The sequence below is a fragment of the Palaemon carinicauda genome, chromosome 31 (assembly GCF_036898095.1).
Source record: "Palaemon carinicauda isolate YSFRI2023 chromosome 31, ASM3689809v2, whole genome shotgun sequence".
Lineage (NCBI taxonomy): Eukaryota > Metazoa > Arthropoda > Malacostraca > Decapoda > Palaemonidae > Palaemon > Palaemon carinicauda.
The window spans coordinates 12,233,903-12,257,902 of NC_090755.1; the positions used below are offsets into that span (position 1 = coordinate 12,233,903).

General features: G+C 36.8%; 1 protein-coding gene across 3 annotated transcripts in view; it reads right to left on the reverse strand.

Moving 5' to 3' along the window:
* LOC137624288 (ankyrin repeat domain-containing protein 17-like) overlaps positions 1 to 24,000 on the reverse strand; it is a 72,712-nt gene that overhangs the window by 45,614 nt on the left and 3,098 nt on the right. For all 3 annotated transcript variants that reach the window (XM_068354841.1, XM_068354840.1, XM_068354838.1), the window contains exons 2-3: positions 5,318 to 5,534; positions 2,072 to 2,448 (exon numbers count right to left, since the gene is read on the reverse strand). In XM_068354841.1, coding sequence (XP_068210942.1) covers positions 2,072 to 2,448; positions 5,318 to 5,534 — 594 coding nt within the window. The remainder of the gene's footprint in view (positions 1 to 2,071; positions 2,449 to 5,317; positions 5,535 to 24,000) is intronic.

The window sequence follows — 24,000 nt, forward strand, 5'->3', positions numbered from 1 at the left end:
ACCCACCATCTTGAGGGGGACTTACACTATATGATAAAACCTATAACATAAAAAAACTATAACAATCTATAGAATTAACGTTAAATCTAGCTCTTTAAAGCATTGCTAACACAACAGGAAAGACCGGATATTTAACAAGAATTTGAAAACTGTTGTGTGCTAGGAACAGATTTTAGTATCGATAATGTAAAAAGCTGTCAAAATAACTTTTACCATTGATCTCAAACCTACATACATAAACCCTAATGTTGTTTATCATAATTATGGACACAGATTCTGATGAAGCCAAGCAAATACTGTACATACTATACTGTATTCTAGAACATTTTTACATTCGAAAAAATTCAAAAATAATAAGCATACACCGAGTGAACAAAGATGAGTACAAACCATCTCTTTACAAAAATTTCTGACAATTATTTACAATCCAACATTGGTTAAATTTATTACAGTAAATTCTTAAAAAGGAAAATGAACCAAAAAGTGTAAAACCAGATTGAATTTTTTAAAAATCTGACAAAAATGGAAATTATTTCAAAAAGAGTTTACTTCCAACAAACAAAGCCTTGCTAAGAGTGTAAGTGTTAATTAGAAGTATTAGCATTTCTTAGTCTAGTTACAAGAAAATCTAATTTTAAATATTCTAACTTGCTAATTATAGTCTTTAATGAATATGAATGATCAGCTTATACTCAGATTTTTGTACCAGTAATTAATCCAGAGACAAAAAATTAGTCATCTATTATTCTAGTCCAGGAAAGCGACTCGATTTTTTTTTGTTTAATGAGGTACATATGCACCGACTCACAGGGGTGCCCTTTTAAATCGGAAAATTTTCCTAATAGCTGATTGAATAGAATCATTTCTCAAACTAATCCGCAATTAGGAAACTTTTCAGAGTTAAAAGGGGCATCCTTGCGAGTCTGTGCAAATGCGCCTCATAAAAAAAAACAAAGTATAGACGTCTTTACGCAATGAAAGCACTCATGTGCAGGTTGTGTTCTCAAACTATGCAAGACCACCAACTAAAGTTACTGTCCAGTGTAATGTGTAGGGTACCTCAGTCTACTACTGAATTTAACAGAGAAATTTATGATATCTAGTCCTTATTCTGAATATTCACGTCATCTATTTTCTTTGGAGTAAATACTAGGATGGAAAGAAGTACTAACTTTCTGCTGTTCCAGGAAGAGCAGACATAGCAGTAATGTACGATATTCTGCAGTATCCAAATCCTTTTAATGCATTCAATACTAGATTCATTAAACTTCAAAGACTAATATAACATCTATGTATTGAAATAAAAAAGGAAATGCTAGACACTAAAAATCATTTGCAATAATTCTAAAACACCTAACTGCAGTATTAACCCTAAGATAAGCAATACTATTCTCGAACTTTTTAGTCGTCACCACAAAAGGGCTTAAAATAACAAGATTTAATTACAGACGACTCAAGCAACTTTGATGACATCATCCAATAATAACTACATCTATTCTGTTTCTTCTTTTAAAATTACTCTGCTTCTAACGGCAACATCAATAAAACCTTTGCAGTACTGACAAGTAGTAATGTCTAAATGAGCTTACTAGGTCTGATATTCCTCCACTGATATGATAAAATTTAATCTATCCTCCCGTGAGTAATCAAATTCTCAGTATTAACAAGCATGTTCCCCAACACTAGCAAGATTAATGCCGCTTCTCTGGTTTGTGTGTGGCTAAGTTGATTGGAAAAGCACTGCTAGTTAACTTTTTAATTTCACTAGTCTATCATAAAACATCAGGCTGGCTCACTGTGTTCAACGATGACAAAGTTTTCCATGAAAATTCCGTATAAAGAGGAAATCAAATTTCTCGTACTTACCTTTCTACATAAATGATTGACAAACGTATTTACGGCACGTGAGGAACTAGAATTTAATGTTCTACGTACAATAAAATCTTTTAAAACACTAGCATATATGTATATAGTTGAGCTACTTACCTCTAAACTGCAAATCCACCACTACAGAATATACACAAGACAAAAAGAAAAAAAGAAAAAAAAAAAGATGCATTAGATCACTTGCCTGAGCTAGCTCATAGTACCCAGCAGAGCAGGCTAATGAGAGAAGACTTTCCCCTTCTTCTGTCGTCTCATGGACAGATCTTCCCTCGTCCAGCAGCCTCCGAACAGTCCCGACGTCCCCGTCGGTGCACGCCTCCACCAGCGTGCGTTGACCGTCGCCTGGTGTGCTGCTACTACTGCTGCTGCTGCTGCTACTGCTACTGCTGCTGCTGCTACTGCTGCTCCCTCCCACTGTGGCTGCAGCAGCCGCCGCCGCCGCTGCTGCTGCTGCCGCCGCCGCCCCTCCTACCGTCTCTGAGCGCATGCGCGTTAAGGCTGCCGCAGCTTCGTCCAAAGCACAAGAAACACTGGAGGTGAGTCGACGAAGAACTTCTGGATCTGCGAGTGAAGAAATAGAAAATAGATGATCATTCCAAATAAGACAAGAATCATTAGTTAGCTGAACCATGAAATTGACCTAAGGGGCTAAGTAGGGTACAACACCAAAGGACTAAACCCAAGATTTAGAACAAACACTTTATCTACTCGTGATCAAAGACAGTAACGGAAAGACCGGAAAGCTCCTCTACAAAAGACCTAAGTGTATTAGTTCTCAGATAGGCTCCATCTATTGACAAAGTGCCCAACTAAAATTGAAAAAACTACGAACATATCACAATCATTTATGTAATTACTAAAAACTACGAATATATCACAATCATTTATGTAATTACTATCAGGTGATCTGCAAGAGAGCACCTGTCTAAAGACACTAAGGAGATTTTGGCAGGACATTTAGAGTGGTCTTGGGTCCCAGTTGTCCTTTCAACTTGATTGGCACTTCAATTTTACAATACTGAATGCAAAAAGGACCCCAACTCTTTATACAAACATTTGAAAGCTAACTATTAAAGTGACTCACAACAAAGCCTCAACATTCTCATAATAGCCTCTTAATGGCATGAAAACTGATGTTGACAGCAGCAACATTGGGAGTGATGGCCGACAACTATGAGAGCTTCCTTTGAAAAAGTATACTATTTTTTAAGTTTAAACTGTCTACCTACGGGATTCTTCGTCTGTCAAGGAAAAGAATTTTTTTTTTTTTTTTGCTTGAAGACCACAACATAATGCAGATAGAAAGAGTTAATTCTCCTATCAGGTTGGTAGCTGAACAATTAAGCAGGAAATGCTTTGATTACCAACACTATTATGTTGTCAAGCACAACCTGAATTGGGCAGTTTGAAAGTACATTGTGATGCTGCACTTTATGAAGACCTGAACACTAAATGCTTAGCCTCTGTTCAGAGTAGCACCATTTCTCTCCCTATATGCTCCACACACCACTTTCCTCTTCGTCATACTCGATTGTCTAAACAGCCAATCAAACTCTTCCTGTCCTTATTTCTACTTCCAACAAATATCTTTATATCTCCAGCTACTCTTAATTCTAGCTACCAAATTCAATTTGCACTACAGTACACTATTAGAGAATATTAAAAATTTTTATCAGCAATTCATCATATTACTTCCTTAAATCACTAGCAAAAATTCTACTTTGAAAACCATTTATTTCCAAACTTCAAACACTATTCAACCAAACTAATTGGCAAGGGACCTCTGGTAGTGGTTTCAACACACACCAGTTACTATACCGACACCCTATAAGGCTGAGCGAGCTGGGTATATTCCTGGCATTCCATGCAACTTTTTCTCTGGTATATTTAGCAGTATTTATACCTTAGAAAAGGTGCTATAAGGAGCATTTCATGGAGCGACACAGGTCCCTCGCCCAGAAATAGATTTTTCCTTTGTCAAAATCCCTTTTTGAGTTTTTCTTATATCAATGTAATCTAGCTTTGAGTATTTCAACAAGACCTTATTCCCATTTATGCATTTATGAAGTCCCTTAGGAAAGGGTATCCTAGATTTCCAGCGCATAACCTAAAAACTTGATAATAATTTGCTTTTGCAATTGTTTATTTCTCGCAGAGTCTTATGTAAGAGACTGACTTCAGTTATATTCTAAATGTGCAAAGGAGGATGGACCTACCAGTTTCCCAGTCTGAATCAATATCTCCCAATTTACATTTTATAGAATGCCTTATTACTGAATAATTCCTAAAATAAAACATTCTACTTCTCCCCCATCCTTCCGCTCATTCTACTTGAAGCTTGAGAGAGACTAGTACACTAGGGTGACCATTCTACCGAATACCCCCGGGACAAGGATTGGTTCTGACGATCGTATGATGTCATACTGAACAGATTTAGTTAGAACTGAACTTGGCCCTTCTGTAAGTATATCTTGGTACTCATTATCATACCTCTCCTGTTTACAAGTCTAACACAGTTATGCAAACTAGCTAAATAAGTAATGATATAGATATGGCTTCCCAGACCTTCACTCATAATAGTGTAAATAAATTTTGGCATCAAATATTCTGGTATTCTAGTGCAAATTAAATTAACATTCTATCATTCAATCTAATAATTTAATTGATTGTCTCAAAAATGCATTATATACACCATAAGATTGAAAAAACTAAAGCCACTGACAAATCTTTTGCCCAGACAGCCTCTAAATTGTTTACAATACTTCCAGAAGGCTTAATTCATGGGTTTTACTAGAATGTTCCAGCAGAGAGGAAATATCTACTCCTTTCAGCTTAAAGGCTAGACTCAAGGCTGAGCGGTACTCTTTTACTGCCGAAACAGAGGTCAGGATGCCTGAAAAGTTTAAACCAGTCCATTATGGCCAGCCATTACGCCATACTAGTGTACCCGAGCTGTCAAATATGACTGCAAAATATTTAGATAAATATGTACGCACACAAGCAATTCAGGACTACTTTCCTCCTGATGTAACATCCACTAGATAGAAAAAAAAAAAAGGGGGGGTTTGACAAAGGAAAAATCTATTTCTGGGTGAGGAACCTGTGTCGCTCAGTGAAATGCTCCTTAAAGCACCATTTCTAAGGTATAAATATTGCTAAATATACCAGAGAAAAAAGTTGCATGGAATGCCAGAAATATACCGAGCTCGCTCACCCTTATAGGGTGTCGGTATAAAAAGTGGGGCGAGTGAATCCACTACCAGAGGTCCCATTCTAATTAGACTTCTCCCTCCTCATCATCTCCCGTTACTACGAGGTGTCAATCTCTACAGCTACTGCCCCCAGCCACCCACACCACTATCACTACCTCTCCTCCCATCGTTCCTTGTTAGCACCCGTGATCGTTGTGACGTGTTTTTCGTACACTAACCTGCGGCTTCTAGAAGAGCCACTAATCGCGAATGAGTATCGGGATCAAAGTGCGGTTGAGGATTGTGGTGATGTGGCGAGGTTGCGTTAAGGTCCGGCGTGGTGGCTGTAGCGTGGGCTGCAGCTGCCGACAACAAGAACTTGTTTCGGACGTTCCCACCGGCTCCAACCACCTCCTCCTCCTCCCCCTCACCCTCACCCAAGGAAAATGGCTCCACCTGCGGAAAAAAGGGAAACTTTAATCAATCGAACACAAAGTATGCTGAGCTTATGAAACTACTGAATCTACTTTTTCTTTAAATTTCGAAAAATTTTTAATATTAAGAGGAACAATTGCTGCCAAAAATCCAAACTAATTACAAAATTCTTCAGTACCTTACAAGAGTTTATTACACTCGGGTCTTTACTATTACTTAAGAAACCTATGAATACAAATTTTAACAAGCTTACTATAACATATTACAACATATTAGACAGGCCAATTTCAACCTTCTATAGATGACCTAACGTTTTAGGGAATTCAAATTTGTACTCAATCTTTTACTTGCAATAAAAAAATGATGAGTCTATACATTTCTCTTCATAGCTGACAGGTCTGATCTATTATAATATTGTTAATGATCTTGGGATATTTCATATTCTTATTCATTACTGGTACTACTCTTAAGTTTCATTTCCTTATCTAAAATATGCAGTACTAGACAATCAAAGTTAAACTCACGTGGCTTGTGTATGCCATTGTCCATGTACAATAGTAATTCAAAGAATATGGAAAACCAAACACTAGATTTATTATACCAGCAATCGCAAATTACTTAATGATAAGCCTAGATTTCCACATCTTTACAAATTTTTTAAAATGCCAGTTAAAAGAATAGGGCTATTAAAAACATCTATGCTTGAGAATAATTCCATGTCTTTTGAATCGTTTCACACCTCATCAAGGCTTCCCATCTTGATGGTATTGATGGTATAGAAGAGAGATGACTGATACAAACAGATCAGTTTTTCCTTTTTTATCATATCTAACCACCTTAGGTGACCAGCAACTGACAGATAACAACTAAACATTCTAAATTTTTAAACACCCATTTGTTTTCTTTAACCCTTTTACCCCTGGGTTATTTGGAATTTTCCAGCCCTTAACACCCAGGCATTTGTTTTTCAGGCATATTTTGCACTACAGTTATATATATTTTAAATTGCTCCAACAGCCTTAATTTTTGTCATAGAGAGGTCAGGTTGGTCTCATTATTTTGGAAAATGCCAGAGGTTTCTCATAAAGTTATCAAAATTATGCGAAAAAAAGAAGAAAAAACGTAAATAGGCATTTTTTGCAAGGACACACCTGTACATCCATGGGGGTAAAGGGATGAGTTTTGTGAAACGTACCAGTACGTCCACTGGGGGTAAAAGGGTTAACAACTGTAATCTCCTAAGTCACCTTTCAATAAGATCCTCAACTTACAAACTTAATTGGTTCCGAGAAGCTGTTTATACGTAACAATATTTATAAGTCGAGTTTTGATAAACTTTAGCTTAGGATAGGCTTAACCTGAATTATCTGAAATAGATCTCTGGTTATAACAAATGTAGTTTAGCTTACTGCATTAACCCTTTTACCCCCAACAGATGTACGGGTACGTTTTACAAAACTCATCCCTCAACCCCCTTGGACGTATTGGTACGTTCTTGCAAAAAACTGATATTTTTTTGCATATTTTTGATAACTTTTTGAGAAACTTCAGGCATTTTCCAAAAGAATGAGACCAACCTGACCTCTCTATGACGAAAATGAAGTCTGTTAGAGAAATTTAAAAGAAATATATTGCAAAATGTGCTTGAAAAAGAAAACGGCTGGAGGTTAAGAGTTGGAAAGTTCCAAATAGCGTTGGGGGTAAAAGGGTTAAATGATATATTTGATTACAGTATTTCTTTACCTTAATTTGCTATTTTCAGTTGGATTTGAGTTTGTATCCCATTGTTTGTAAGTTACATATTTGCAAGTTAAGGACCTCCTGTAATTTGCTTCTAAGATAAGCGCCAGGGAATGCGAGAATTTTGATCGCGAGTTTTCCCGAGAAAACTTTGATAAATTTTCATGGGGACTTTTCTTTACCAAAAATAAATGAAAACTTTAGAGAATTTCATACTACATTACATGTGTCAAGACGATTAATAACAATTCTCAAAAATGCAAAATTCAAAATGCAAAACAATCACAAAGAGCAACTCCAAGAAATGATGTTACACAACAGGATGTTCTTGTTCTTAGAAACACACGAGTCAGCTAAAAAAGCTCTTGCTTTCGAGATCAATAGAGAAAGAGGCATTAAAGTAAGAAAACTGGAGTCAAGAAGACGAATGAGTGATCTGCCACAAGCAACATCGTATCAACAAGGAAGGATGAGGCAACCATACTCGGCTGGCAAACCCTTGATAATTTTTCAACTAGCTTTACTCGAACTATTAAACAAATCAGGTTTGTATTTCAAGGATTTTCTTTAAAATTTGTAGTATTTTCACAGCTCAAAAATTCACTGCTGTGCCATCTCTGATATAGTGTTTTTAATACTGTTTAATGTCTACCTAACAACAGCGTACATCCTACAAAGCAATTATTTAGGGACTACAGATAACATTAAGTCACTCATCAAATTAGTACCCTGATAGAGGAACAGCATCGATTGATAGAAAGCTATCTAGAATAAAGTACATACCATAAATAGAAACAACAAAGATCAAGTGATTATGAGATGCAATAACCCAAAAACACAACCTTTGCAAAAGTATGAAATACAACCTTTGCAAAATCATGAAACACCACCTTTGCATAAGTAAGAAACTCAACCTATGCAAAAGTATGAAACTCAACCTTTGCAAAAGTATGAAACACAACCTTTGCAAAAGTATGAAACACAACCTATGCAAAAGTATGAAACACAACCTTTGCAAAAGTATGAAACACAACCTTTGCAAAAGTATGAAACACAACCTTCGCAAAAGTATGAAACACAACCTTCGCAAAAGTATGAAACACAACCTATGCAAAAGTATGAAACACAACCTTTGCAAAAGTATGAAACACAACCTTTGCAAAAGTATGAAACACAACCTTTGCAAAAGCAAATGTATGAAGCACGACCTTTGCAAAAGTATGAAACACGACCTTTGCAAAAGTATGAAACACGACCTTTGTAAAAGTATGAAGCACGACCTTTGCAAAAGTATGAAACACAACCTTTGCAAAAGTATGAAACACAACCTTTGCAAAAGTATGAAACACAACCTTTGCAAAAGTATGAAACACAACCTTTGCAAAAGTATGAAACACAACCTTTGCAAAAGCAAATGTATGAAGCACGACCTTTGCAAAAGTATGAAACACGACCTTTGCAAAAGTATGAAACACGACCTTTGTAAAAGTATGAAGCACGACCTTTGTAAAAGTATGAAGCACGACCTTTGTAAAAGTATGAAGCACGACCTTTGCAAAAGTGTAAAACACGACCTTTGCAAAAGTGTAAAACACGACCTTTGCAAAAGTGTAAAACACGACCTTTGCAAAAGTGTAAAACACGACCTTTGCAAAAGTATGAAACACAACCTTTGGAGAAGTATGAAACACAACCTTTGCAAAAGCATGAAACACAACCTTTGCAAAAGCATGAAACACAACCTTTGCAAAAACATGAAACACAACCTTTGCAAAAGCATGAAACACAACCTTTGCAAAAGCATGAAACACAACCTTTGCAAAAGTATGAAACACAACCTTTGCAAAAGTACGAAACATAACCTTTGCAAAAGTACGAAACACAACCTTTGCAAAAGTACGAAACACAACCTTCGCAAAAGTACGAAACACAACCTTCGCAAAAGTACGAAACACAACCTTTGCAAAAGTATGAAACACAACCTTAGCAAAAGCATGAAACACAACCTTTGCAAAAGCATGAAACACAAACTTTGCAAAAGTATGAAATACAAGAGCTTATTGGGGAGAAAAAATTTGCAATGTAAACCGCTAAGCGAATAAATCTAGTTACCAATTTAAAAAAAAAAATAAATAAAAACTGGTATTAAAAAATCGATGCATTTCAAACTTAATTAGCCAAGCACTACATAATTGAACAAAAGGAATGCTTAAAGAGATAGCAAGGCAAAGTAAAGAGGAATATAAGAAAGAACGTATTAGTTATACCAAAGGAAAAAAAAAACGAATATTCTAAATAATGTAAAATACCTTAAAATGCAGACAGCAATGATAATAAAAGGGAAAATTCCATTAAAAGGTCATTTTGGAATAGACAAAGATTACACAGAAGTTCCTTAGCTTACAAACTTAAAGAGGTTCCAAGATGTTCGGAAGTGTATTTGTTAAAATTCTGGCCTATGGGAGGCTTAACCTGAATCCCATGCCTATGATTTCCAGCTACTTGAGTAAAAAAAAATAGTCAGGTTTCATATGAAATAGATCAGCTTATTACAAATGTTATTTTACTTACTGTATGAAATATATTTCATTACAGTACTTCTTATTGTTATTTTCAGTTGGATTTGGAATGTTTGCAAATCAAACGTTTATAAGTTGAGAACCTGTGTTCATTAGCAGAAAAAGAATGATAGTTTTAACCTAAGACGTATTCAAAATGTACTGATGCCAGGCGACAGGTTAACCCTATCTTTAAAATCAAAGGGATCGAAGAGAATGGCTCAAAGATCTCACTTCATCTCTAACCCTACTGAGAAAGGTGTTGGCTAAATGTTTCATGACGACAACGTTGTAATTGACGATGGCTGACCAGTCGCTAATTCCATTAGGTCTGTTTAATTTAATTCTCTGAAGTTTGCCAAAAAGCAGTCTTGTTTGCCCCTAAAGAATCATTTCACAGTTGTATAGCTATTGGCCAGCAAATACGGTGTATGAACCATACAGCAACCTGTATTATAATTTTTATTACTACCTAAGCTACAATCCCACTTGGAAAAGCAGTATGCTATAAGCCCAAGGGTTCAAACAGGGAAAATTGCCTGGTGAGGAAAGGAAATAAGTAAACCAAAGTGCCTGAACATACCCTCAAGCAAGAGAACTCCAACCCAAGACAGTGGAAGACCATGGTACAGAGGATATGCCACGACCCAAAGCTATAAAACAATGATTTGATTGTTGCATCATCCTACAGTAGAAGAGTTGCTTACTATAGCTAAAGTCCCTTCTACCCTTACCAAGTGGAAAGTAGCCACTGAATAATTTGCAGTGTAGTAGTTAATCCCTTTTAATCCCTTGAGTGAAGAAGAATTTTTCATTCTTAGTGTTGTCAGGTGTATGAAGACTTAAGAGAATGTGTAAGGAATAGCGAAGACTATTTGGTGTATGCGTGGGCAAAGGAAAAATGACACGTAACAAGAGAGGGATACGATGTAGTACGTACAACCAGTTGAAGGACCTAATAACTCGTGTGGCAGTACCTCTACATTTAACTTTATGAAGGTAGTACCTGTACAGTATTGCGCCATTCTTTTCACATACAATTAGATTGATTAGCCGGTTTGCTGCGTGTCAATACAGTATCAAGTTTTATCAAGAATATTCTATTTGTCTATGAACAATTCCCCATCAAGCAGATTTTAAAGTTATACTGGCATATGAATGAACACAAATACTTCAATAGCAAGACATTATGAAGTTGTGTACACCTATCAACTTGGTTTTTCATTATTCATAGTGAAACAGCTGCCAGTCTTAGCCTAAATCAATATCATTAAATGTTACATGAAACTCCAAACAGGCTAAGACCATTGCTTGAGAACGATCAACTAATAACACTCTAAAACACCCGCTTTCACCTTCTTTGTATCCTAATGATTAAAAGTACAGCACTTCACAAACCTTTGTGCAAGACCAACTCAAAGCATTTCTTTTCATAACACTTAAAAAAAATGTTATTAGATTGACTAAGTATTGTTTACGCTTCCCTTCTTAACAAAAATTCCTACTGGCTCTCTTTCACCTTACTTCTAGTTGAAATTTCAGAACCGCTTACCAGGACAAAATCTTTGGCTTCTCGCTAATTCAAGCCAGTAGAACCATTAATAAAAAGAAAGCCCAATATTTATTTCAGAGTAGGCATTGTCCTTTTAAAACACATCTTAACCCTTTTACCCCAAACGGACGTACTGGTACGTTTCACGACTCATTCCTTTACCCCCATGGACGTACTGGTATGTCCTTGCAAAAAACTGCTATTTACATTTTTTTGCATATTTGATAAATTTTTGAGAAACTTCAGGCATTTTCCAAAAGAATGAGACCAACCTGACCTCTCTATGACGAAAATTACGGCTGTTAGAGCAATTTAAAAGGGATTTTGACGAAGGAAAAATCTATTTCTGGGGAGAGACCTGTGGCGCCCAGCGAAAAGTCCTTCTTGTATACCTTTTCTGATAAAAACCTTCCAATTATACCAGAGAAAGATAAAAGCATGGAATGCTGAGGTTACAACCCTCGCGCGAGCACCTTTTGGGTGTCGAGTATAAAGCAAAGGCGCGTGAAATCCACTATTCACAGGTTGTCTTCCATTTAGTTAATTCCTTCGCCAAAGGGATGGGCCGATACAGAGGCCCTAGACACATCCCCATCGCCGCACCACCCACGCCACGACGCGAGCGCCATCTGAACAACATCCTTCTTTTTGGAATTCAAAGTGTTGAATGGTTTTGTGGTGCTCTCGGTCTTTTTTATCTATCGTGGATTTATTTTGTCATGTCCGAAGCTCCATCTTCACACATTCCAATGTTAAGTACCATAGTTTGTTTTGACAGTATTTTATTGTACCGGGCTTGTGTTTTATATCCAGTATAGTCTGTTTTATTATTCCCGTCTGGCCTTTCATGGCGGCCATTGTTTGTTCACTTGTTTGGGAATTCATCTTTATCTGCCCGTTTAGTACTCTGTCACTTAGGTTCTTGGTTAAGTCCCTGGCCTTATGCCTTTAGAACCGTTATTATTTTTATTTTTATTTTTTTGTGTATTTATGCTCATGGTACTTTTTGCTAGAAAATATATTGCAAAATGTGCCTGAAAAAAAAAAAAGTCTGGGGGTTAAGGGTTGGAAAGTTCCAAATAGCCTGGGGGTAAAAGGGTTAATGCTTTTTCCAATTCAGTCAATCTAAAGTTTTTGTAACTACATTATGGTACCCTAGGATTCGACTGACAAGCTGCCAAGTCCTTCAAGCAGCTATATTTTGAAAACCATTGTTTATCAAAATAACTGTTCCGTACAACATATACAGTACACTACATTAGGTCAAAGCCAAACCTGCTTCTACTAAGCGTCCGCCTTGGAATTAAGTTGGAAGTCACCACATCCTAAATTAATTTTTCCTCATCACATCACGTCTCGCTTTCCTACAGGGAATGCCCTAACACAAAGACCAAGTCCTGAACTGCCACTAACACAAAGACCAAGTCCTGAACTGCCACTAACACAAAGACCAAGTCCTGAACTGCCACTAACACAAAGACCAAGTCCTGAACTGCCACTAACACGAAGACCGAGTCCTGAACTGCCACTAACACGAAGACCGAGTCCTGAACTGCCACTAACACGAAGACAGAGTCCTGAACTGCCACTAACACAAAGACCAAGTCCTGAACTGCCACTAACACGAAGACCAAGTCCTGACCTTCCACTAACACGAAGACCGAGTCCTGAACTGCCACTAACACGAAGACCGAGTCCTGAACTGCCACTAACACGAAGACAGAGTCCTGAACTGCCACTAACACAAAGACCAAGTCCTGAACTGCCACTAACACGAAGACCGAGTCCTGAACTGCCACTAACACGAAGACCGAGTCCTGAACTGCCACTAACACAAAGACCGAGTCCTGAACTGCCACTAACACGAAGACCAAGTCCTGAACTGCCACTAACACGAAGACCAAGTCCTGAACTGCCACTAACACAAAGACCAAGTCCTGAACTGCCACTAACACGAAGACCAAGTCCTGAACTGCCACTAACACGAAGACCAAGTCCTGACCTTCCACTAACACGAAGACCGAGTCCTGAACTGCCACTAACACGAAGACCGAGTCCTGAACTGCCACTAACACGAAGACAGAGTCCTGAACTGCCACTAACACAAAGACCAAGTCCTGAACTGCCACTAACACGAAGACCGAGTCCTGAACTGCCACTAACACAAAGACCAAGTCCTGAACTGCCACTAACACAAAGACCAAGTCCTGAACTGCCACTAACACGAAGACCGAGTCCTGAACTGCCACTAACACGAAGACCAAGTCCTGAACTGCCACTAACACGAAGACCAAGTCCTGACCTTCCACTAACACGAAGACCGAGTCCTGAACTGCCACTAACACGAAGACCGAGTCCTGAACTGCCACTAACACGAAGACCGAGTCCTGAACTGCCACTAACACGAAGACCGAGTCCTGAACTGCCACTAACACGAAGACCGAGTCCTGAACTGCCACTAACACGAAGACCGAGTCCTGAACTGCCACTAACACGAAGACCGAGTCCTGAACTGCCACTAACACGAAGACCGAGTCCTGAACTGCCACTAACACGAAGACCGAGTCCTGAACTGCCACTAACACAAAGACCAAGTCCTGAACTACACTGTCAAATGATCTATGGCCACTGAATAAGTGCAGGAGAATCGGGAATGAAAATAAAGTAAACGGGTGTATTTATAGAGCAATCTTTTCTGATGAATCCCAATGTCTTAAAAGCAAATCTTCCCCTAGGTGTTTAATCCGACTTAACTTAGGGTGAGCTTGTTTTAACCCTCGTTAAAGGAAAGTGTTCAAAAGAAGAGGATTCCCCCATTTGAGAAAGCCTGTCACTCAGTGGACATCTTCGACTTGAAAGGGTATAAGCGCAGTAGCCTCTTATTTCATCAAGATGAACAAGGGGGTCTCAGCATTCCGATAAACCTAAATAAGTAAAAGTGACCCTATGTCATAAATATTCAGTATAGCCTATAGCTAACAAAGTAATTTCCAGCCAATAACACTTATTAAAGTTAAAAGAATTACCAACAATATGCATCATGTCGTACAAGGAAGACAAACAAAAACATTCTACAAGGAAGACATCAGATGAAAACATTCTACATAGGCACTAGACAAACAATCCACAAGGAAGGCACTAGACAAAAAAATTCTACAAGGAAGGCATTAAACAAAAAAATTATATCAAGGAGGGCATTAAACAAAAACATCCTACAAGGAAGGCATTAAACAAAAACATCCTACAAGGAAGGCATTAAACGAAAACATTCTACAAGTCATTAAACAAAAATATTTTACAAGGAAGACATTAGACAAAAACAATCAAGGAGGGCATTGTAGAAGGCATTGGACAAAAACATTATAAAAGTAAGGCATTGGATGAAAACATTCAAGGAGGGCATTAAACAAACACATTCTACAAAAGGAAGGCATTAGACAAAACTTTCTACAGGGAAGGTATTGGATGAAAATATAGGAGGAGGACCTTAAACAAAAACATTCTACAAGGAAGGCATTGGGTGAAAACATTCAAGGAGGGCATTAAACAAAAACATTCAACAAGAAAGGTGTTAGACAAAAACATTCTATGAGAAATGCATTAGACAACAACATTCTATGAGAAATGCATTAGACGACAACATTCTATGAGAAATGCATTAGACGACAACATTCTATGAGAAATGCATTAGACGACAACATTCTATGAGAAATGTATTAGACGACAACATTCTATGAGAAATGTATTAGACGACAACATTCTATGAGAAATGCATTAGACGACAACATTCTATGAGAAATGCATTAAACGACAACATTCTATGAGAAATGCATTAGACAACAACATTCTATGAGAAATACATTAGACAACAACATTCTATGATAAATGCATTAGATAACAACATTCAATGAGAAATGCATTAGACAACAAATTTCTATGAGAAATGCATTAGACAAAAACATTCTATGAAAAATGCATTAGACAAAAACATTCTATGAGAAATGCATTAGACAAAAACATTCTATGAGAAATGCATTAGACAAAAACATTCTATGAGAAATGCATTAGACAAAAACATTCAATGAGAAATGCATTAGACAAAAACATTCAATGAGAAATGCATTAGACAAAAACATTCAATGAGAAATGCATTAGACAAAAACATTCTACAAGGAAGGCATTGAATAAAAACATTCAAGGAGGGCATTAAACAAAAACATTCTACAAGGAAGGTGTTAAACATTCTATGAGAAAGGCATTAGACACAAACGTTCCACAAAGGTGTTAGACAAAAACATTCTATGAGAGATGCTTTAGGCAGAAACATTCTACAAGGAATGCATTGGATAAAAACATTCAAGGAAGGCATTAAACAAAAATATTCTACAAAGAATACAGTGGACAAAAACATTAAACAAGGAAGGCACAGGATAAAAACATTCAAGGAGGGCATTATACAAAAACATTCTACAAGGAAGGTATTAAGAAAGAAAAGAATAAACATTCTAATAGGATGGCACCGGATGAAAACATTCCACAAGGAATGCATTGGATGCAAACATTCAAGGAGGGCAATAGTAAAAAACATTCTACAAGGAAGGCATTGGGTAAAAACATTCTACAAGGAAGGCATTGGGTAAAAACATTCTACAAGGAAGGCATTGGGTAAAAACATTCTACAAGGAAGGCATTGGGTAAAAACATTCTACAAGGAAGGCATTGGGTAAAAACATTCTACAAGGAAGGCATTGGGTAAAAACATTCTACAAGGCATTGGGTAAAAACATTCTACAAGGAAGGCATTGGGTAAAAACATTCTACAAGGAAGGCATTGGGTAAAAACATTCTACAAGGAAGGCATTGGGTAAAAATATTCTACAAGGAAGGCATTAGACAAAAACATTCTACAGTACAAGTAAGGCACTAGACAAAAACATCCTATAAGAAATGCATCAGACGAAAACAAACATGAAAGGCATTAGACGAAAACATCTTACGCAGAAGACAAACTAAAACATTCTACACTGACAGCACTAGACAAAAACACCCTGTACAGAAGGCGTTAGACGTAAACACATCCTCCATGGAAGTTATTCCAGCAGATTAAACCATCCTATGCACAAGGTATCAAATGAAAACTATACACAGAAAGCATTAAATGAAACAATCCTATGAGACCCAGATAGTAGACAAACCTCTCGCAATAATATGAACACCCGCGGATAACATACCATACCATCGTGCAAAGTCAGAACAATAACATCGAGATAAGAAAAAGCTACTTGTTCACAGTGTAAGGGTCCTCAGTTTTGACTATCCTAACGGACAAACTATTACTCGTAAGACCTGGGATGAAATTTCCAGTCGCCCACCCACCTACAAACAAGTATGTTTACTGGAGAAAGGACCCAATACTCCTTATACAATACTTGTCTTTAGCAATCTTTGTTTGCTGTCATTAGCTAAATATTAGTAATAAACCCACCGATATTGTAATAATATTACTATTGACTGTTACAAACACCGTAATTTACACTATACTTTAGTAATTTGTAACAATTACAATAGTAAAGTGTTGCTTAGATGTGTGTATTGGCATGAAAATGCTTTAAATTACAGTAGTGCATGTTACTAGTTACTGTTCAACAGCACAAAGCTAAGACTAATAACAAAGTACTTTTGAGGTTACATTAATACTGTATACAGTATTTCCCAGGAAAGAAACAAAACATGCCGTGTTCCTAGACATTCTGAATTTAGTCATTTTCAAATACAGCAGAAGCAGTTACCTACAGTGCAATTATGACACCAGTAACAGCATAACCCCTTGCATTGAATGGGTAATGTGTGAATTTGCGCAGTAGTATTTTCAATGTTTTGTTTGATAAAATTGTATTCAATATGCAATAATGTTGAACATATATAATTTCCTTTATTTCCCTGCATTTACATTAACTGTAGTGTGTCAGCCTAAGATATTGTTTACCCATAACTTTGAGTTAGGGTTACCAATCTGCACCCAAATTGGGAGCTTACACTGTGGAAATGGGAGAAATTACGGTACTGCAATGCTTATACACAAAATGAGAGAACCAAAAAAAAATAACTTGAAAAAGATGTAAGTAACATATGAAGGTACATTATAGGAAACAATTATTATTATTATGATGAGCAGTAACAAACAATAATAGTCCAAAACCGACTAGGCGTAGACTTCACAACACTACGCCAAAAGGTATCAAGTAAATGAAGATTGTAAAGTTTTTAACTAAGACAAAATATCAGTTAAATATATATATATATATATATATATATATATATATATATATATATATATATATATTTTAATGTTTAAGATCTTAAAATATTATATTTTGATTGTTAATTGCTTCCCTTGTAATTCATCTACTTTCTTGTTTCTTTTCTTCACTGGACCATTTTTTCCTGTTGGAGCCCTTGGGCTTTTAGCATTCTGCTTTTCCAACTAGGGTCATAGCTTAGCTTATAATAATAATAAATGCAAAAATTTAAGGAGGACAATCTTTTTATTACCCTATTGGAAAAGCAGGATGCTATAAGCACGGGGGCTCCAAAAGGAAAAAAATATTTCAAGAACAGTAACAAAATTAAAATAAAATATTTTAAGAACTATAACATTAAAATAAATATTCCCTATAGAACCGCATGCCCAAGTGTACCCTCAAGCAAGAGAACTCTAACCTAAGACAGTGGAAGACCATGGTACAGAGGCTGTGGCACTACGTAAGACTTGAGAACAATGGTCTGATTTTGGAGTATCCTCCTCCTAGAAGAGCTGCTGACCATAGCTAAAGAGTCTCTTCTACCCTTACCAAAGGGAGTGGCCACTACACAATTACAGTGTAGTGACCCCCTTAGGTGAAGAAGAATTGTTTGGTAATCTCAGTGTTGTCAGGTGCATGAGGACAGAGGAGAATAAGTAAAGAATATGCCACACTATTGGCTGTGTGTTTGCGTGTGTGTGTAGGCAAAGGGAAAATAATCTGTAACCAGAGAGAAGGATCCAATGTGGTATAGTCTGGTCAGTCAAAAGGCTACATAACACTCTAGCGGTAGATCTCAACAAGTGGCTGGTGCCCTAGCCAACCTACAGAGATATAAAGATGAATTTACAATCTCATTCAACTACCTAATTATATAAAAGATATTAATTGGTCAGTCAAAAAAAATGTCTTTATAATTGATTAGATCCTCTGACCCACATAAAACTATCATCATATCTTAGTCCAAAAGGTGGTCAAATTTAAATAAGAGGACAAGAAATAAACACTTGCAGATTCATAGTTGGTCAACCATAAGCAATAAGCCTGACTGATCAAACTGCCTAACTTATATGAGGCGTCAAAAAGTACCCGTAGCATATAAAATATCCATAGTACTCATCAGCCACTCCCTTGCCTGGAGGTTTATTAGACTCAAAACTGCATCAATAATTGACGACATTAACTATAGAAGTAAAATTAAATTAGTTTTTAAATTACACAGTAATTTCAAAAGATCCAAGACTTGTACCAATCCCAACCTGACAATGTACTGAAAACATGTAAATTTGTGTTTAAATCTCAACGAGAAATGTCGCTCACTGATAAATTCCTCATATTACTGAGAAGATGCAGTTATGGTAGGCGCTGTTTCTCCCTCCGATCGCCCAGGTGACTGATGAGGTAGCAGCAGTTGGGGATACAGCATATGAAACTTTTGAGGTGGATACAGGGAGAGGGAGGACTATGGCACCCTAGCAATACCAACCAAATTTGGCATAATCCCTCGTCAGGCTAGGAGGAGCGGAGAAGCCCCATTTTGTTCTTTAGTTGGCGTCAGCTAACCGCCCACAAAATTGGGGAAGTGCCTCTTGTTTGAGGGTACACTCAGGCACACTATTCTATCTTATTTCTCTTCAACTTGTTATAGTTTATAAAGGAGATATCTAATTGAATGTTGTTAATGTCGTTAAAATACTTTACTAGTTTCCTTCCCACACTGGCCTATTTCCCCTGTTGGAGCCCCTGGCCATATAGCATCCTGCTTTTCCAACTAGGGGTGTAGCTTCGCAAGTAATAACAATAATATTCCTTACTAAAACATAAGAATATTTGTATACAGCAGTAGTGTACAAACACTACGTACATTATAGTCTTAAAATATAGGTACACATACGCACAACCCTTTCTGGATCTAAGAATCCTAAATTTTATGAACTGGAGCTGAAATTCCAATGGACCCAAACTAAAGTTTGTTTTGGGAAACCAACCAAGAAACCTTAACCATTTCACCACAAAATTGGACATTAAAAATCTTGAAAAAAGGACAACTTGAAATAATCATAATTTTCTAATATTAAAAATCTTTTTTTTTTAAATATTGAATAAATTCTTGATACAGGTTCATGTTCACTTTAGTGTTGACACCAGTTTGAAAATGTAAACAAACCAAGATTGATCACCAACCTACATTCCTTGCTATGTTGTATAACCACTAAACTGTGTTAAAAAAAATATTTAAAAAACTACTGATGCAATAACATTCTGAATAGTAATAACACTTTCTTAATAATGGCCTTACAAAACTGTGTCCTATCAAATTGTGACGATCTTCCTAATAGAGTCCTTTCAATGACGTCACTGGGAATCGCCGGCGGCCATGCTGGAGGGCATACAAAGCGAAAACATGGCAGCTGCTACAGCGAATATGGACAATGAGAGCGACTTTGTCAAACAATTGTCGGGTGATGATAAGCGTTTTTACAAGCAGAAACTCGATCTAATTGATGGCCTAGATCCATACCAGATGCAGAATTCATTCAGTCAAAATATTGAGGATTTTCCCAGTATTTCATACATTGATATGGTGAACTACTTGGTACTGTCGGCCAACCCAAAACATGAGTGGGCATACATTTCCATTGAATAATCTGCTTCCAGAATTCGTTGTTTTTCCCTTTAATGCTTTTAAGTCCAAAATTAGATAAACACTGGGCCAATGAAGAGAGTGTTTATAATTATAAAGCTAATATTGATCATTTAGCCTAACCTTGTGTATTATAATTTTTGATTGTCAAAATGTATGTAAAAGTTTTGCATTATAATGTCAAATCTTTATCAGTTCATGCCTAAACATTGTGTTTGTTTGGTTACAAATGCTATAATTTCTTATATAAATATAAACACATGATGGACAAACTCTATTGTAATGCTCATGGATGATCGTTTTGCCTCCTTGCAGTTAAAAGCGCAAGTTTGATTATTTTTTCAATGTTTCATATATAAGCTGAAGACCCCTTCGGGTTAAACCAGCTTTCAGATATTATTATCATTTATAATCAATGTTTATTCATCACATAGGCCTGTATGTCTTCACAATTTAATACACAAATTAAGATAAATATAAATATACACTTAATTATATATAGGCATGAGCACCTTGACGAAATAGAGACCTAGGTAAGTAGCCTTTGTTAATATAGCCAATATGGGCGCTTTTAATTTTTGTTTTGAAAATCTGAGATGCCCCTTTGATGTTTAAAAATTGAGATGCCCCTCCCCCACACACACTACACACTGAACTAACGATGATACTTGTCAAGTCACATATGCGATCGGATATAGCATGTTTACACAGGAATAATGATACTTTTAGGGCCTAGCCGAGACTGACCTGATATGAAATGATCAGAACAAATACGTGCGTAGGGTAGTGAGGATTCACGTAGATCAGCCCGTGATATTCTGGTCAACCACAAGTCACGTCTGCACTTGGATAATTCCTCTGTATCTTTGTCCTGATTCTGAATAACTGCCGGTATGCGGTAGAAACTCTTGTCATCTCTTCGTCCTCGATTCCCACAGCCAGCAATAGCGCAAAAACTGGGCATTGTGTGAATGTGAATGTGATGAAATGGCTAAATATTCAACAGTTCAACCATAGCTACTCACTGAACGCGTCTTTGTTTGCCCTCCAAGATGGCGGACCGGAAGTTTGATGACGTGTATTGAAAGGACTCTATAAGGTAGTTGAATCGGTAGAACTTCAAAAGTTCAGAATTGCTGCGAATGTTTTTATGTTGACCACGCTGACATGTCTCTATAGTTTATGAAAAACCTATTTCAATGTTGTTACTTATATTTTATTTCAATTATTCATCGCTTCTTGCAGTGTATTTAATTTTCTTGATGGGTTATTTTATTCTCTGTTAGAGCCCTTGGGCTTATAGCATTCTGCTTTTCCAACAAGGATTATTGCTTAGGTAATAATCGTACCATACTATGCTTTCTACTGGTTGCCATTCAGTATGAGAAGCCCTCCGAAACTTTCAAAATAATTGATTTGAATTCTATAGATTGTGGCAGTCCCTTTCCAAATGCTTAAGCTTAGAGCAGCTTACACATTGGAGCATAAGTCCATACCTGAGTTTGAGAGACTCAAGCTCAGATGGTTTCTAGTAATGTTCAAATCATTTACTTTCTTTTTATAGTTTACATCTGAAAGATCTGTATTCCTGATGTTAATGTTCTCTATACAGTATATCTTTTTTTAATTGTTCACTACTTCTCACAGTTTAATTACTTATTTCCTTTCCTCACTGGGTTATTTTTCCCTGTTGGAGTCCTTTGGGTTATAGCAGTCTGCTTTTCCAACTAGGGTTGTAGCTTACCTAGTAATAATAATAAATTAGCCTCCTTCAAAATATGTTTTGTATAGTAAAATGTAACGTTCTGAGAAGGGTCTCGTTGTGCTATTTACAGTTATCAATGGACTCCAGACAAACCTTTAAATTGTCTTTTAGGAAAATTCGTACCAACTGGGTTTTTGTCACAAGGCTCTGTGGATGTTTTAAAAATTCCTATGGGGCTGTTACTATGCTGTGCTGCATAAGAGTTTGCATACCTTAACGTACTGAAAGGGTTAGCGTATCACCACGACGTGCAAAACTAGGTTGCCTCACTGTGAGATCAGACAAAAATCTCCAACAATCACCGATCCACAATAGCCAGCGTGGTGATAAAAGCTGGCCAAACACCAGACATGAATTGACATGATAAGGCCTTTGTCCTGCACGACTAGAAACTGCTGGATTTTGTTTGTTCTATTTTACACGTATGGCTCTCATCAACACTGAAAATTTTAATCAAATTCCTAACTTCCTCTAACATGTGAAACCCATTAGTGGTAAGGAAGTGTAGCCCAAAAATACCAATTCACTTATTAATTCACAATATATCAAATGTGCTAGTAAAGCTTTGTGTCGCTATGCAAATTAAATGGACCAGATAAATTTCCTCCAGGCTAAAGATTGTAAACTGCTTTGAAGATTCTCAAACTGCAACTTGTGTGCTTACAATTTCCACAACCATTGGCAATCTTGAAGATCTTTCTTATAAAGTGTGTCTAAAGTAAATTTTTAGTCAATATTCTTTATAAATACGTACTAACATAAATGACGAACATATGACTATCATCAAACTATAGAATATCTAATAATATAATCTAAACACTGCTAAAGTCGCAATTAGTTGATAACCAAAAGTAGAACAAGGTCAAACAGACCCCAAGTCTTCCCTTATCAACCACAAGCAAACATCAATGGAGTTTTATCTTGAAATATCCTCTTACAAAACAAGGACATTAAACCTGTGCTAAACGGATTTAGTCTTGGATAGTTGTTATCATCATTACTGTACTGAAAAGTAATATGCTATAAGCCCCAGGCCTTATCTTGCACACAAAACTAAATATGCTAAAAACATTACAGTGATGTACTTGAATCTTGTGAATCTAGAATGTCTAAACATTTTCTAGGAAAGTCTGTTGATAAATCACTTTTCTACTGACAAGTCTATTGTGTACATTCACATTTCCAAATGGGACCAGAGGGACTTCAACTTCCTAACTAAATAGGTTATACAAGGAGCTGTTTGCAAGCCAAAATTGATAATTTCAGTCCTAAGATAGGCGTACCCAAACTCCCAAGGCAACAATTTCCACATGAATGGCGCAAAGGCTACCCTCGCAACCAGGGAATGTTCGCATGGGAGCGTCAATGAAGTACTACGATTATGCCGGAAGAGAAAGTCAAATGTTAAATGAGTACGAGCAACAATGTTCGTCAATGTCTAAGGCAACTAAGAGGATGAAAGGAGACAACTGCTCTCCAGAACCCAAAGCGAAAAAGTGACTTTCATCTCTCCATGATTATATATACAGGTGGCTGGTACTACTAGCCTCTGGGTAGGGTTGCCACCTCGCACCAAAAGTCAAATTGGCTAACTTCCAGCTTTGCCAAAAGATATATCCATATATAAATAACGGAAGGTTTGTTAGTTTGCTGAACAAAGTCGCGTTTTATGCAAAATAAATGTCAGGTTATCGCAAAAGTTGTTTTGCTTACTGTATTAAATGATATAATACTGTTTTATTACTGTATTTCTTTTTCTTATTACAGTATACAATCTTTTGATACAATACCTATATAATTTCAGTTGGATTTGTGTGTACTGTATATCTACGAATGTCTTCAAGTTGAGGACCTTCTCTCATATCATACAAAATCAAACACTTCTGGCACAAACTTCCCTATTTGCACTCATTTCACAAGTAGATC